This window comes from Dysidea avara, chromosome 8 (assembly GCF_963678975.1).
Source record: "Dysidea avara chromosome 8, odDysAvar1.4, whole genome shotgun sequence".
Lineage (NCBI taxonomy): Eukaryota > Metazoa > Porifera > Demospongiae > Dictyoceratida > Dysideidae > Dysidea > Dysidea avara.
The window spans coordinates 10,854,911-10,871,260 of record NC_089279.1 but is presented as its reverse complement, the minus strand read 5'-3'; the positions used below and the strand labels follow the sequence as shown (position 1 = coordinate 10,871,260).

General features: G+C 36.1%; 1 protein-coding gene and 1 long non-coding RNA gene across 4 annotated transcripts in view; both read left to right on the top strand.

The window, feature by feature from the left end:
- The first annotated feature begins 6,298 nt into the window (after window positions 1-6,298).
- Window positions 6,299-10,976, top strand: LOC136263710 (uncharacterized). 3 transcript variants are annotated; one of them, XR_010704758.1, is made up of 7 exons: window positions 6,299-6,478; window positions 6,528-6,784; window positions 8,121-8,405; window positions 8,452-8,521; window positions 8,640-9,285; window positions 9,336-9,642; window positions 10,796-10,976. It is a non-coding gene; the product is annotated as an uncharacterized lncRNA (long non-coding RNA). The 3 variants fall into 3 exon arrangements; XR_010704757.1 differs by adding an exon at window positions 9,853-10,005 and having other exon boundaries at window positions 6,299-6,784; XR_010704756.1 differs by having other exon boundaries at window positions 6,299-6,784.
- A 1,505-nt stretch (window positions 10,977-12,481) lies between these two features.
- The window catches only part of LOC136262740 (guanine nucleotide-binding protein G(s) subunit alpha-like), an 81,509-nt gene continuing 77,640 nt past the window's right edge, over window positions 12,482-16,350 (top strand). The window contains exon 1 of the mRNA XM_066057125.1: window positions 12,482-12,707. Within this exon, the coding sequence (XP_065913197.1) occupies window positions 12,482-12,707 (226 nt within the window). The remainder of the gene's footprint in view (window positions 12,708-16,350) is intronic.

Below are 16,350 nucleotides of genomic sequence, written 5' to 3'. Positions count from 1 at the left end.
CAGTGGCAGTGACTAACACCTGTTGGTTTGACAACCATCCACTATAGGATTGCAGGAAAGACTATATACCACAGTTGGCTGTGGTGCCTCAACAGAGACTAGGGGAGGTCACAACATTACAGTATACTGTGTTAACATCATCCATGACTGACCAAAGAGTTGAGATTAGCCATATTGTATATTGTCAATGTAGACTTGCGTGCATCATGTATCAGGTAATGTAGACAGTATGATGCAGCTAATGCACACAGAAACTAGCTATGAATGTAAAATGATGTGATGTCATCATAGCTAAGTTGATAGCTTGCTTCAGTTATAAAATTAATGTAAAGCAACATTACAATAATATGTCACCCGAGCGATAACCGGGAATGCTAGGATGGCATCAACTTAGTCACTGCACTGTAGCTATGTTACACATAATCAACCACATAACTGTAAAGGCATATATTCCCATTCCTTATATATACACTAGGGGAAATTTTTATGGTGTACATGTATAATATTCATAGCCACTTACATTTCCTTTATTATTATATTCATGAAATGCACTATTTCTTTTTTATCTCCTGGCAACCAAGTGCAGGTTATTTTATTGTAGTAATCAGTACCTTTCCACAAATCAAGGTATATCATTGTAGTATACATTAAAGTACATAGCATGAAGATGGTGAACCGCTGAAACAGTAAGTAAAGCCATCGCTAGATATTTACTAAAATAAACACTTTGTCACAACGCCATACTCCCCAGCTGTCTGTCACTATTCATGACAAATTCTAACATCCATATTGTACAAAGACACAACGTGTAACACACAATTAAGGCCATAAATTCATGTAATATTTACCTTGGCATACAGTACATAACTATCCAGCTCCGTGTGTTGACTGTTTACATTGTCATGTTGAAAGCCCTAAAGGGTTGAGTATTATCACTGTATGCCATAGCTTCTTTTTTCTGTAGCACGGTAAGTCACTGAGAAATATGGTGTAGTTGATTTAGATACAATTCTGGCATCACGTAAAGTTAATTTTAAAAGTAAAATAGAGCTTCCTTAGTATAACAATTCATATACCACTAAAAAGTTATTGCAGCAGCATAATATGGGTTACAGTGTTACACATTGTTGTAGAGACACTCTGTTATATGATGTTGAAAGCCTATGTTGTGTTGAGAACCAAGTTTTGGCTCAGTATTACACTGAGCTAAACACAAGAAACCTGCAGTATCCATTTGATCAGTTTACAGCTGCATTTTCACTAGTCATGAATGTGGTGAAAATCTTAATACTGATTTTATCTACATTTCTTGTAAATGTTAAAACAATTTACTGCAATGTGACACTAACAGGAAATTGTACCGGCAGAAAATGTTCAAAAACATTTCCTGCATGATAACTCAAATAGGAAATTCTAAAGGAATCATTAAAAAAATTTCCTACATGCTGACACCAGCAGGACATCTTACTTTCCGTGCAGTGTTACAGCTGCATGGCGGACAGAGTTCTCTAGCCACTAGTACTGTAGCATGACTCTGTGTAGGCTGTACTTTCTGTTTGTGTATGTACATGTGTTTGTGTGTCTGTGTGCGTGTGTGTACATGTGCATGCCTGTGTGTGTTTGCACACAAATGTAAACAAAATATTAACATCATTGCAGCCATAGAACAATTACATGAGGTGTTGCTTGGATTCTGAACTCAAATGATATCAACATTCTGATCATGACTTCCTGTGTTCATAATCTTTTAAAGCTATCCCACAGGCGACTGACTGCACATAGCTTTAGCTACAGCTGGTCCATTGGTTGGTCAGTTGGTCAGTTGTTAGCATTTAGTCAGTTGGGGAGTAAGTTGACCATGAGTGGGTTGGTCATGATCAGATTTAATCTGTAAGAAAAAAGGATTACTGTAAAACATGCTTATGACAGTATGTTACATTTTGTAGACCTTGTGTTACCTGGCCAAGTCATTGTTAAATGGATTAATAGCCAGCTCCCAGAACTTGGCCAGTAGATTAATCCCACAGTAATTAACAGATAATAAATTCTCCAACATCAATTTAAGTTAGGCAGTTGATCACTCAGTCAGTTACAAGTATTTATTTACAACTTATACAGTTTCTATCATTTGTTCTGTAGTACATGTGATATTAGTGGGCAAAAAATGACCGCCACAGGAGGATTCAATGTACGTTTTAGTGGTAACTGTACGTGTTTGTATGTACATTTATAATGTGTGCAAATGAGCATGCTGTTGTGGTTTTCTTGACTTTTCATGAATAGATCTCTGTGATATAAAGCACATCAATTTTCCTTCCATATGGGAAATCTTTATTATACACTTTGAATTTTGCATTTTGAGTTTTCTTCTATCTGTAGTTGATACATCAGCTATATTAATAGCCACTTACTATGATGAACACTTGACTATGGTTGATTTATTGCACTTCATTAGCCTACAGTGATACTGTGTTTAATCATATCTACTAGATGTGATGCCATCATATTTGTTGTGAACTGTAGCAGTTATAGCATCTACTCAAGCAAAGGCCCAACAAAGGATAAACTATTTTTTTATCACAAAAATTAATGCAGTGACTAAATCTGCTTCACTATAGTATGTACGCGTTGAGCTGGATCCTCAAAAACATTTAATAACTCATGGATCTAATTACACGATCTTGAAATTTGGCTCATTTGTAGTACTGCTTGACCCACTAAAATTATTTCAATATCTTTTTGTTCAAATGTCCGACATGATATTTACTGCCAATCAAAATTTTCACCATACACTTCCTATGGGGAAGTCATAAAAGTACAACATCCATTTCAGCCCTTTCCCAAACTTGTAATGGAACCAAATCATATGTGTCTGTTGTTGACACCTTTGCTGTCGCCACTAATTATCTGGTTGGCTGAAATGTTAACTCTCTTGAGAAAAAACCCACTTTAATTTTTAGCTGTTTTTCAGGATCTTGCACATACTATAGTATATGCAAGAAACATTGTGTTTTTTTCAGAACTATTTAAAGCTGGAGTTGTGTGAGAACATCTGGAATGGTGGATATCATAACAGAGAGTAGGAGATTATACACCAGGAATGACTGTTCTATTAGAGTAGTTCATATAGTTGTGTGGAGCCAGATCAATTACTCACCATTGATGCACAGGTTGTATGTACTGGTAAGCAATCATAATTCATAAATTAATTGTTATTTAAGCATCTGGTGTGTAAATGGTCTGGCCAAGTGAGAATACAGTGAAAGATGGACACCATTGGGGAATTCATTTTTGTCCTTTATGATATAAAGAAATGCCCTTAGTTAAGGGGTGTACAAACTACTAATACTGTTTCTGGGCAAATGTCCATTATCTGTGCATGAGTATGTGCCAGTGTGTGTGTTTTGTGTGTGTGCATGTGTGTATGGTTTAGAAGTAAAGGTGGACAGATGCAAGAGACCAACAAGAACTTGTCAACAATGTCCAGAACCAACCGCCAGTCTTGCTTCCTTCAATTTGGAGGACCACAGGCTGTGGACAGACAAGACAAGTGTGTGCGTGCATGCATGCATGTGTGTGTGCATGTGTCTAACAGCCAGGCTATTTTCCTTTTCTCTGAAGTTATGATTATGAAATCATATGATTACATTTGCTATTTCTTGTCTCCTCCTGTCGCTATCAATACATTACTATGATTATTTTATTTATATTGAAAAACACTAGTGTAAGCGGTCTTTACCAGTTGTTTTAGCAGATTTTTCATGAAGTTGGCGATTTAAAATCCTACAACAAATATATGATTGTTTTGATTGAGACTATCTGGACATAATTTGTATGCAAACATACTGTAAAAGTTCCAAGAAAATATATACTTTACCACTAGATGTGAGCTCAGATTTAGTTTGGCATGCTGGATGGTTAGCTTGTAAAGCAGAACACCAGCAAGAGTTAATAGCAAGAGTTAATAATAGCTATGTAGCTACTATAGATGTCCTAAAGTAAATTGGGTATAAAAATTTTTCCCCAAGGAGAATTTTTGGGGATTTTGGATGTTATTCTACAAAAAGTTTCCTTTCCAACGATACCAAAATTAGCTTTCTTCGAATGTTTTCTGGGTTCACCCCTTTTTTGAGCTAAATCTACTGGACTATAAAATCAAAATATGAACATTTTCATCATTAACATCGTTTTTAATTGTTACGAGTGAATATATATTATTGTTTTAACTTTAATATACAATTCATTCCTTGTTCCTAATGCATGTTCAACTACTCTTATAGATTTGCACCATTAGCTAATTTTGAGACTTTGATCAATGTTAGGACTCCAATACATGTGAGTATCTTCTACATGGTGGAACTTGCAAGTGGAGAATAGGCTGGTAAATAATAGAAGAGAGGGCCCTTTTGGCATGACCCATATATTGTATTATTGCTAGACCTTTATCTTTCACCACTTCATTCACAGTAATTCGTGGAAGTCTTGGAATTACACGTGCCCTTGTTTGTAATGGCACTGAATCTTTTGGAGAGGACACAGCAATAATTCCCATACCATGAAAGGATCCTTGTCCATCCAATGATGCTACATTGTGGTCAACATCGTCAGCTACCCACTGTGTAAATGTTCCAGGAATGTACTCAGATAGCAAATTATCAAGTGTTTCACTGTGAATAACTGACTGCTTAGACTTCATTACTTCATCATAGCTGATGGAAAATCCCAAGTGTGACAATTCATTTATTAACCACTTTGAACCAAACACATGGTCCATTTCAATGCCTACTCCAAACATTATGGGTGCAATCACTGACCTTGGCCGAGATGCTTGCACAATTGCATGCCCAATACTATTTTGTTTCACTTCTGAAATGACAATCAGTTTAAGGAAATTTTGTAGATGATGAGGAACCCACTGACTGTTCGTAATATCTTCATTGGGTGGGTAAGTTTTGCAATCATAGAGTTTTCTTGAATTTCGTCCCGTATAATTTTTGCTGCTGTAGATGCAATCCACTCAGCTTTATCCTCCATGCTGTCTCTAGATGACTGCCACTTTTCATTGATAATATACTTAGCCATGTTTTTAAAGCAAACAACATTCTCACGTCCTTCAACATTGGCAAAAAAATATATGCTCTTGATAGAGCTCTTGTAGCTTTTGCTTCAATCTCTTGATTGTATAAACATCAGCACCATCAGAAAATTCAATCATTTTGGAATGCAGCTCAGTAATTGTGTACAGTTCTGCACCAGATTCAGATTCCAGCCATTTAACAAGCATGTTGAACCATTTCAGCATACCTTCATCTTGATGTCTACCTGCATGTGTGTTGTAAAATAAGAATTATGTGATATTAAGTAGCCAGTTAATATGACTCACCTGCGGCAGATAAGTTCTTAGGATCTCTTTTCAGACTAAATTTGGTCAAGCAGCTATCATGATACATTGCCTCTGCTGCAACTAAATTGGTGCATCCTTGAAGACGATTTTCAACTTCAGATGCCCATTGATCTCCTCTTTCACTACAGCGTTCTAGAAGATTGTGACGCATGGGAATAGTAGACACCCTATGCACATGTTGTCTGTGTGGGTGACGAGTATCCACGATAGCAGGTTTAGCACAGAGCAGACAATCTTCCTTCCAGTTGAAGGGTGTTGTAGCGGATCGTAATCTCTTTGCACTTGGAATTTCATCAGCAGCAACAGGATTTTGAGGACCGGGCCTTCTGTTGTCAGTAAATTTTTTACGGCATTCAGGATGTACTAGAACAGTTTCAACTGGGTCAGTACTGTTACATTCATCCAGATAGATATAAAGGTCATCTCTTCCATATTTCTCACAACACTCCATGATGGTTAATATTCCCTTCTTTGTTACACAAACTGATTCTTTATTTACAAACCCTAGCTTGCATATTACACAGTGATCCTTCCTGAAGGCACTAGTAGGGTGCCCTTCAGCCATTTGAATCTATATCATAATGAATAGAAACTATAGATAACCTAGCTGTAGCTTTAACATGATGTGTAACAAACCTCAGTTTCCAGCAGCTCAACACATGGCTTCCAAACCTCACGAAGGTACACTTTTCATCAAAAAACTGCTTAAGTAACTGAACACATGGCCCACAAACTTCAAGCAAGTTTTAACTTGCTCCCAAAAACTGCTGAGTTATTTCAAAATTGGCTAGCACATTTTTTACACAAGTATAAACAAAAATTCTGCTCATTTTTAGGGATTTCATATGCTTCAAACTAAATTGGGTATAAAATATTTTCCCCATAGGGGATTTCAGGGGATTTTGGATATGTTGTTCTGTAAAAAAATTGCTATCTAATGATACCAAAATCAGCTTTCTTCGAATTTTTTCCGGGCTCAATCCTATTTCTACTGAACTATTAGTAGACTGATGGTTCTTGCTGAAAGTCTATTATTACGATTAATTTCTACTGGAAACAACATGGAGCTTAAAGGTACTCTCTCCCGCCATGTTTCATACTGTTTTCCTTTCTTTTTTTCCAGAGACTCCATGGTTCTGAATATGCTCCAACATCCACTCCAACTCAACATCTAAATCCCCTTTATTGAATTGTGTGACACAACCAAGCTGAGGCTCTTCATCTTCATAATTTTTCAAGAAGCATGCTACAATTGTACCAGATTTGGTCTCAATCTCATGCACAGTTTCTACAGTGGATGTATCATTTCTCTTTGCTCGTTTGCTTTGTGATGTTTCAGCTGTATGCCTGACAGAGATCTAGTCAACGTATAAACACAAGGTAAATAGTATAATGTAGCATGAGTTGAAACTTTGTCATGTATAATCAATTATGTATTTCTTATCACATAAGTGCATGTCAAAAATCATAGCCATATAAAGTATAGTATACCATTGTGTTATAATGGCATCCTCTTGAGAAGCGTAAATATATACTTGCAAACAATGTACAATTCATTTGCCCATTTCAGTTTAAGCTCTAGGCTGCACAATTACAAGTGCAGTGTCGCCTACTGAGAGTTCAATGATTCGATATTTTTGTTGTATATAGTTTCTATGTGATTGTATTGTTATTGTAAACCACTATTTTTGCATTTCGTATTGCTTTCTATGTATGTATCATAGTATTGTGTTATGTTCTAGTAAACAGTACATTGTGCAGGCTCACTATTCACACTTTACTGTCCATTATGGCGAATTGACAATAATAAAGAAATGCTGAGATAACTATAATTATGGTGTCATATAAAGTGGATTTTGTCATATGTCTTCACAGTCGATAAATCTAATAAGCATTCCAGAGAAATAGGGAGTATGCAGAATCTGCACATTCAAATACATATTCTAGTAAAGAGTTGATTATACTACAGTAAAAGAACATGCATTTAAAATATACAGTTACACATTCTAAGTCAACAGCAGCTTTTTGAGGTACTGTAGCTCAATTTTTTATATTGCATGGTGTTCAATGAATGGTAGTACATGTGCAAACTGACTTTTGCAAGATATTTAGTGTTTTACTATAGTCGCCAATAGCACTATTGATACATGCTGCAGTTGGTGAGTTAAGGGATTGACAGATGGATGGACCCTTATAATGTGGCATGGGTATCTACCTGCATGTAAAAGGAACAAACTGTACCTGTTCACACATTAGAGCATATCTTGCTATCAAAAGTGAAGTACATATCTTTAGTCTGCAAACTGCATGATATTTCTAATGTATAAATTGGCAAGTAGTATGGTAATACCATATACAGAATTTTCACTTTGTACAGCCTGTAGAAAAATTTATGTACCTGCATACCTGGGTTTTTGTATGCCTGGTCACATAGCTATTATAGATTCAACTGAGCATTTCCTTGGCATACTCTAAAACTAAAGTACAGCAGAACAAAACAAGTTTGTTAATTTGTGTGCAGGTACACAGAATTCAAGTAATGTAAGTAATTTGTGGTCTAAGTAATTGCTTGCAATTGAAGTATATACTAAGTACTCACATGTGGTATTGTACCCAACCCATATACTATCTCATTGGCCATTCAAGTGCAATGATCAATGTAAGATACTACCTATGTGCTTACTCGTTTAGGCACAGCTGTTTCTTTTTCCAATAGTACTGATGTTTCTGTGCTGATTTGATGGTCAACATTCACTCGCGACTGGGATGACAGAATAGCAGCACGAAAGAGAGAAGGCAACTCCCAATTCAAAGAATTGTTATCTGCTAGTGTTGTAGGGTTGGATGACTTGAAGTTCTCCCAGTCATTACGCGCTAGCTCATATAAGAATGGCATGTATTTTGGGAGATCTTGATAAACTCGCTCCAAATCTAACTTATCACACTCTTGCCTAACTTGATTAGGTTCAATGGTTATATCTGGATTTCCCTAAAATACATAGTTAGTTACAGATATGCAATGAACTACATGTATATACCATTATTAGGTACTTTCCTGTACTATCAGGAAGCCACGGGTCTGTTGAAAATTGCTTGTAATACATTTCTAAAAGAAAGGTAAAGCAAACAATAGAAATACTGTCATGGATAAAAAGTTTGCATGCATACCTTTGATGTTGTCTTGGTAAACCTAAAGGCATGATACTTTGAATGGTGCTCCATTTTTCCCATATAGGGTTTCATCCACTCTTTAAAATCCCACACTCCTTCTAACAACTGTGACGCTGGCTTGGGATTGTAGCTGCTGTGAATTTTCTGCAATAAATCTGCAAAAATGGTGAACACATTACAATTTATGAACACTTATAATGTTAAACATGCACACCTGGTATTGACTCACACCCCTTCTCTTGGATAGTTTCAGATATTATTGAAAATAGTTGATCAATGTCTTCATGGGTGTGACCCACTGGAAAAAGTTCAATTGTACCTACATGTAATATAATACACTTCTATAGTACAATATTGTTAACTGTGAGTTAAGTAAGGAAAAGTTCTGTGAAATCAATTAAAAATAAACAAGATATTGAAATGATTAAATAAAATTACAGCAAGATATGTATATACGCAGCATTTTACTATTTTACCATGGCACTGAATGCATACAGTGTATTGAAGTCACTGATAAACTATTTTGTTAATTAAGTATGTCATTACTGTATAGTTCAAGTGACTAGAAATAGGAAGTTTTCATCATTTTTATTTTATATCAAATGTATATGTATGTCTTTTTTGTACGTACCTGATCAATCTGTATGTATGTATTAATTTCATTACATACCTTACGGAAGATTCCAAAATGAACAAGAATTGAACAAAAAGTAAGCACATACTTGTTCTTGTTTTCTCTGCATGTATTGTCCATTTGTAGATAGTATATAACACTTCAGGCATGGAATTTGTCTTTGCAAAATCAAGTAGAACATTGATGAGGACAGTTATGGTCAAATTGCTGTCATGTGGATACTGAATCAGATCTACAAAACTGTATACCATTTTCCCACCAGATGGAGCTTTGGTATGCAGAATAACTCCCGTCACATGTGTGCAAAGGCGCCAAAGTGCAGAGGTTGACTTGGAAATCAATTTTGTGTTTGGCAGATTAGTCTTTGACTGATCCATACCATCCACAATAATAGTCAAGAACTTCTCAGGAGATGATCTAGACTTTTCTCTGTGTGAGTGGTACTTCTTTCTCTCCACCCTTTAAGTGCAAATAATATGCCTGATGTTTACTAATCTCATAACAGATGCTTACTTAATGTAACATGTATGTGTGAGTATACCATGTGGGTTTTGCAGTATTATGACAATTTTAGAAATGCATGCTGCAATGCTTGACTAGCTGAGATTCGTGTGTTTGGATTTACATCTAGAAATTTTTCTAGCAAGTCATAAGCTTCCGGAGGGAAAACATTCCAAGATTCATTGTGATGACAAGATTCAACTACTGTTTCATTCATTTGATCTTTATGTGACCCTCTGGGATATTGTGTGTCCACAAAATGCATTGCTTCCAGTGAAGTTTTCTGGGTGCTCAAGTGAGTGTCTATATAGACCATTCCTGCAGAACACTTTCTTCTAAGTGATTCACAAATAGTACTAATATTTTGTGGATGACTTGCTGGAACACAAATCAGGTCTTTGTGAAGTTTTTTTTGCTGCATTTATACATTTTTCTGTTCCAAATAAAGATACAATTTCCATCAGAGCTGTAAGGTCATCAGATGCTTTAAAAAATGGATATTTGCCACTTAGTAGGCACAAGAAAATTACCCCTGCTGACCAAATGTCTATTGCAGTGGTTTGGTGTGGATACTTCAGCAAAACTGTAATTGGTCAGAAATATATTATATGTAAATCTAAAAGCAAGTTTAAATATCTAAAATCCTTTTACTTGTTTTGATCATCAATTGGATACTTTTGTGTCAACTTTACTTAGTTTGATTCCAGCCATTTATGTGATTAACACAATAATATGCAGATATAGTGTAAATGACCGATTATCAACCAAGTTTCTCCTATAACCCAGTGAAGAAATGTCCTACAAAATCTTGGTTTCACCATCTGATTCAGCTGTCTTTCAGCTATATAGTAGTTGTAGTCCCATTTTATGGGCTGAATCATTTTAGCACTTTGCATACTGTACTGAAAGTATAGGGCAATGAGCAAACCTCTTTCCCATGATGTGATATGTGAGTTAAACACTGAGTGGCATCTTTGAATTCCTAAGTGACACAATGGCAGACTATACATACTGTTAGTAATTTACCACATTCATATAATATGATATTTATGTAATGTTATGTATATACAGCTATATTTTAACAGGAATCATGGCTGCCACTGCATTGTCCAAGGAGTTTAACGTGGTTGCAGTGCTACAAGATGATGATTCATATGCAGCAGTAATGGCTAAACTTACACATATCTCAAGCTGACACTATTACTAGTATTATGTTTTTGTAGTTACCCTTATTTTCATTTCGTATATCCTACTATGTTGTACAATTTTGAGGCTTATTAAATTTTGATAGCTTTACCCATAGTATAAAGAATTCATATGTACCTTGGGTCTCAAATTTGAGTTCCTCCGTTGAGCTAGGGAGTCAAATTTGCGTGCCTTAGTTTGTAACTTGGGACTCAAATTTGAGTTCCTCAGTTTAACTAGGGACTCAAATTTGAGTGCCTTAGTTTAACTAGGGACTCAAATTTGAGTGGGTTCTAGAAGTGTGTCTAAATATTCTTGAAATTTTGAGATTGAGTTTGCGTGAATTGAATGATACTTTGAGTCCTTAGTTGAGGAATAGTTAGTTTGCAGCATTTCTTGAGCAGCATCTAGAAGAATTTCATTATATTTTTGAGACTATTCACATCAACCTAACAATATTTGTTGAATTCATGAGTGTTGCCGCTACCATTCTGTTAAATTAGAGTAAAAATGTGAGACCCACGTCATAAAAGAATTTATTTGCTTATCTTTTTGAGGAAGCATATAGTGATTTAACTGTAATCTTTGAGAAAATTTCTCAAAAATATGTTGGATTTTGTTCAAAAAGTATAGTATAGTATAGTATAGTATCGTTGGTGAATAATACAGTAGTGTAGGTAACGAGTGTTGAGGTCTTGAAGGATCGGCTGCAGGTGAAGGTAGCGTGTTCTTATGATGACTTGGACAACCACTGATGATAATGTGAACATGTAAAACATTTATACAAAGCAAAGACAATGAACATATGTTGTTTACCTATGGCATGAAAAGGTGTGTGCAATCAATAGTCTATTGTCACTCCATACCAGAGCTCAAAATACAGATGACTTCATAGAAACCCCTTCAACTCACTACTGAAACAGAAATGGTTTTGTTTAGACTGAAGAAGCTTTAGAACTGATACATCAACAAAATCTATAAATGGTAATAATGCAGTTAACTCTAAATATAGCTACTGGTAACCAGGTCATGTTATCAGATATCTGTGGCGGTTAGCTACAGGGCGGTTGCAATGGTTTCAGTTGAAACCCCCTCTGAAACTGAATAGCGCACCCCTAATTGTATTTACGACTCCTCGTGTGGGTGATAAAATTACCAAGAGTTATACATACATAGTGTATATTATATTAAGACTTTTCTACTGGTGAAACTTCATACCGACTTTGCCTTTGAATACCGGCCCTCTCTCTAGCATAACTAGCTACCTGAATCCATCACTGCGCATTGGTGGATGTAATTGAATTGCACATGCATGCATTCAGAAACCATTACCAGTAATAAGGTGCAATTTTAGGGGTTCTGGGGTGTGATCCCCAGAAGCTGTAGGCCGGATTTTGTTGAACCATGCAGTTTACTAAGACTTAATAGTCTATGCATGAGAATGCTAACAATGCCAATTCCATATTATAACATTTCCACAAAATTTTCTTTTCATAGCCCCACCTTAGATTTGCATATGCCCCTGCTGCTCATTTTTACAGTTTCTATCTCTAGAGACGCCATGTTTCTTACGTGACCGGATCACGATGACGAACGGTCACGGCGCCGCTTTGATCCGCTGTAGACTTCCTGAACTCTTGGCTGGTCTGATTATTGTAGGCATGTCTTGCTTTGGATCTGCAGAAAGCAGAAGAAAGAAGGAAGAAGAGCGACAGCGGAGAAGGTTTCAAAAGGAACGGAATAAAGAGATTAATGATAAAATTCTTGAAGAAAAGAGGGACTATCGATCTACTCACCGGGTGCTATTGCTAGGTACGCTATATACTAATTTGGGGCGAGCCTTAGGCCACTCCAAATAAATTCTGTTTCCCGTCCACCGCCCGCATCTGGTTACTTTCAGCTCTAAATATTCCATTCAGATTCCGTATTCTTCCATTATTTTCCGGTTATTCTTACATACTGACAGGCTCAGTAAAGCCATCTTGAAACAGTGTCAGCTCACGTGTCAGCAGTACTATCAAGTCGGCACAAGCTTCACATTTTTACAACGTGAAAAGGATGGACCAAGCTTACTTTTATGCAGTTGTGCAAGGCAAATAAGCTGCCAATCATATAATGAAATAATGGAAATGGACTGCCTGCCTGAATCCAAATATCCTTGAGTCCAGGACGGGAAATAGAGAATTTATTTGGAGTGGCCTTAGCGAGCCCCACTAGCAATATGAGAATAGTTGTGATTGCTTTCTTTGATTGCTTGAGTTTACCATACGTTCATCTCCCTTATAAGGGATCACAGTAAAGGCTATCATCATGTAGACCAAAGGTTCAAGAAGCTCAAAATCTCGTAGGTTGATCATTGAAATCTTTCATTCCAGATTTCCAGGAATCCGTTGGATATTTCTGGAGATTGTGTATGTAATCTATTGTCTTTTAGTCCAAAAAGCATCTGTGAAAATTAGAAATCTAAAGTCTCGTAGGCGATGTTGAGTGCTAATTAACTGGTTGCTGATCCCTCGTAAACGTTAAAACCAATAACCAATCTTTAATATATATATCCCTGGGGCAGTTACTCAGAAATTTACCAGTTACTCATTATTTTTATCTAATTACAGTTACTTTCATGTAGGCTAGTTTGTTAACTATAGGCAAGGAAAGATAAGATAATAATATTGTACTTCCTGGTATAATTTTGTGGTCATTTCAGCTCAGTTTCAACTATTAGAAGAAAAGTAGTACACAGAATATGCCCATTAATGTGGCTGGTAATATATTTGGTGCTGACAAAAATTAAGCTTTTACAGTATGATTACTAGTTAGTATGTAATACTAGTTACTATTATAACTTAGTACAATTATTCCTAGTTACTAGTTACCAGGGATGTAGCTAACTAGTTATATTACTTAAAAGTAACCTATCCTTCTGCTAAAAACATTTAAAATACTCTAATAGAGCAATCACCTGCTTTAAAACACTCTAATAAAGCAGTCAAAAATGTTTGGTTAATTTTCAGTGTTGATGAGTTAGCTAATTTGTATACCCAGCTATAGTTCATTAATTTACAGTCTTTCAATGCAGAGATAACTAAGGTTTTTCACTAGAACCAAAAACAGTTTAAAGATTCAATTATTAAAACGAGCATGAAGGGGTTCAAAAATTATTCTAGTTTTTAGTTTAAAACCCTTTGGCCCCTACATTAAAGGTGTTCCGTTAAACGTGAAAGCCACTATAGTGGCTCTTGTTACATGCATGTGTTCACACGCATGCATTTACATCCTATGAATATACGGTTTGGACCACGCTACTCTGCGGCTAACGGATATAATCCTAAGCTTTATCTGAACATTGTATCACAATCGAGCGTGATGTAAGGCGAATCTGCGTTTGAAAGAATTTTCAGCCATTTTTAAGATGATAGTTACGACGATACTACCTGTCACAAAGGAGAGACGGAATAAATAAGGTTAGTAAAGGTTATATGATGTCGTAGATCTATCCTTCGTGAGAAGTTTAATGCAAACCACGAAGGAATAGGTGGTTCCTACATGGAGTAACAGGAGCCCAGTTTGTATGTCAAAACATGTATTTTTCATAAAATAATTTTTGTTTTTAAGAACCAAGCCACTATATTGGCTTTAGGGGCCAAAGGGTTTTAACTGACAGTACCTATTACAAGTTAAGCTTTGTAAATTACTTCTGCTGCTTTCAGATAAGAAGTTATAGTGATACGTTACAGTTGCTTCTTGGCATTCATATTATCCTTAGTCTCCTTATTGAAGTTACCTCATACTGCAGCCATTACATACTACATGATGTTCCCATCATGTGACTTTTATCTTAAGGTTTCAGGTACAACTTCCTGCTTCTATATATGCAGTTTATTACACTTTGTGCATCTCTTCATGTCCAATGGTTGAATCTTTCAATATGTTTATGGTTTTTAGAGAGTAGTTTTTAGTGTTGATAACTTAGCTAGTCCATATACCTAATCTATACCAGCTATAGTCCATCAATTTACAGGGTTTCAATAATGCAAGTCCCTGGTGCATGAAATCGCTAACAAAATAATATTGACTGCTCTATTAGAATAATATTTCACTGCAGCTGACTGCTCTATTAGAGTGTTTCACAGAAGGATCCAACAAAGTTATAAATAAGCATTGTGCTGTAAAAATCTAACCTGTATATAGGCATGATGACCTTTATCAGGCAATGTTCATGGTCGTTCCTGTTTTCTGTTCCTGTCCCATTCCCATTTTCCTAGAATTCTACGTACCTAATCAGCCACCCCAAATGTGATTTGTGACCAGATTTTACAAAACCAATCCAACTGGCACATCAAACAAAATCTAACTAACACCTCCAGTGGATAGCTACACTATTGTACTACTAGTTTTGACACTCAGTACTACTCAAACTACTCAAGGCTGGTTTCAACTGACGTCTTTTCTGGGTGGTGTGTAGAGCTCAAATGGCAGTTTTCAGCCTTCTGGCTTGGCAAGAATCAGTGGTTTACTGGTGGACAGCCTAATAATGTTGGCCAGACATTTTTTCTGTTGATTTTGGTACATATCAGCCACTAAGGAGCCAGCACAGCCCTGTAATCTCGTCTCTGGACTCCAATTGTGGTCTGCCTCCATTAAGGTGTAACCCTTGCCTGCCCCACCACCCCTTTGTGAGCACTCGTGATACTACTTCGCTCATCCAACTACTCAGATTTTTTGCAGGAAACTCTACGAGCAGCTACAAGTACTGGAAGTTGTCTGAAAGGCAGTGTTGAGACAGTTACTTTTTATAAGTAACTAGTTACATATTACATATTACTTGCAACAGAACTATTTAGTTACAGTTACATATTACCCAAAAAATAAAGTAACTATAATAATATTACATATATTACTTTGTGTCCACAGCCTTAAGCTGTCACGTGTGAAACTACCACCTTATCACGTGACATGATTGCGTTGTTGGGCAATGTGCAAATCTTGGTTACAAGTAAGAAGCTGGCGAATAAGCTTCATTCAGTAGGCTTCATTACTTCGTAGTGGCTAGGCATTACACAGTGGATAACTAACGAGATTAATAACTTTGTTACTTGTAGTAATAATATTACATAATATTAGACTCGTTACAGTAACTATATTACTTAGGTAATCCGTTACATTAGTAGGTAAAGTAACTTGAGTTATATTACCTGTTTTTATAGCGTATTTCGTTATATTACTTAGTTACCACAAAAGTAATTACTCCCAACACTGCTGAAAGGTAATAGACTAATGTGCAATTTGGATCATTTTTCCAAAATCCAATCACATTTTGGGATTAATATTGTTCTTGTAATAATTGATGCAATGCTTCTTTTATAACTCAATCTTGTAACCCATAATTGTCTGACAAAACATAAGTTAATTAAAATCTTCAAGTCTTGATAGGAACTGCATTGATACTTCATTTGTT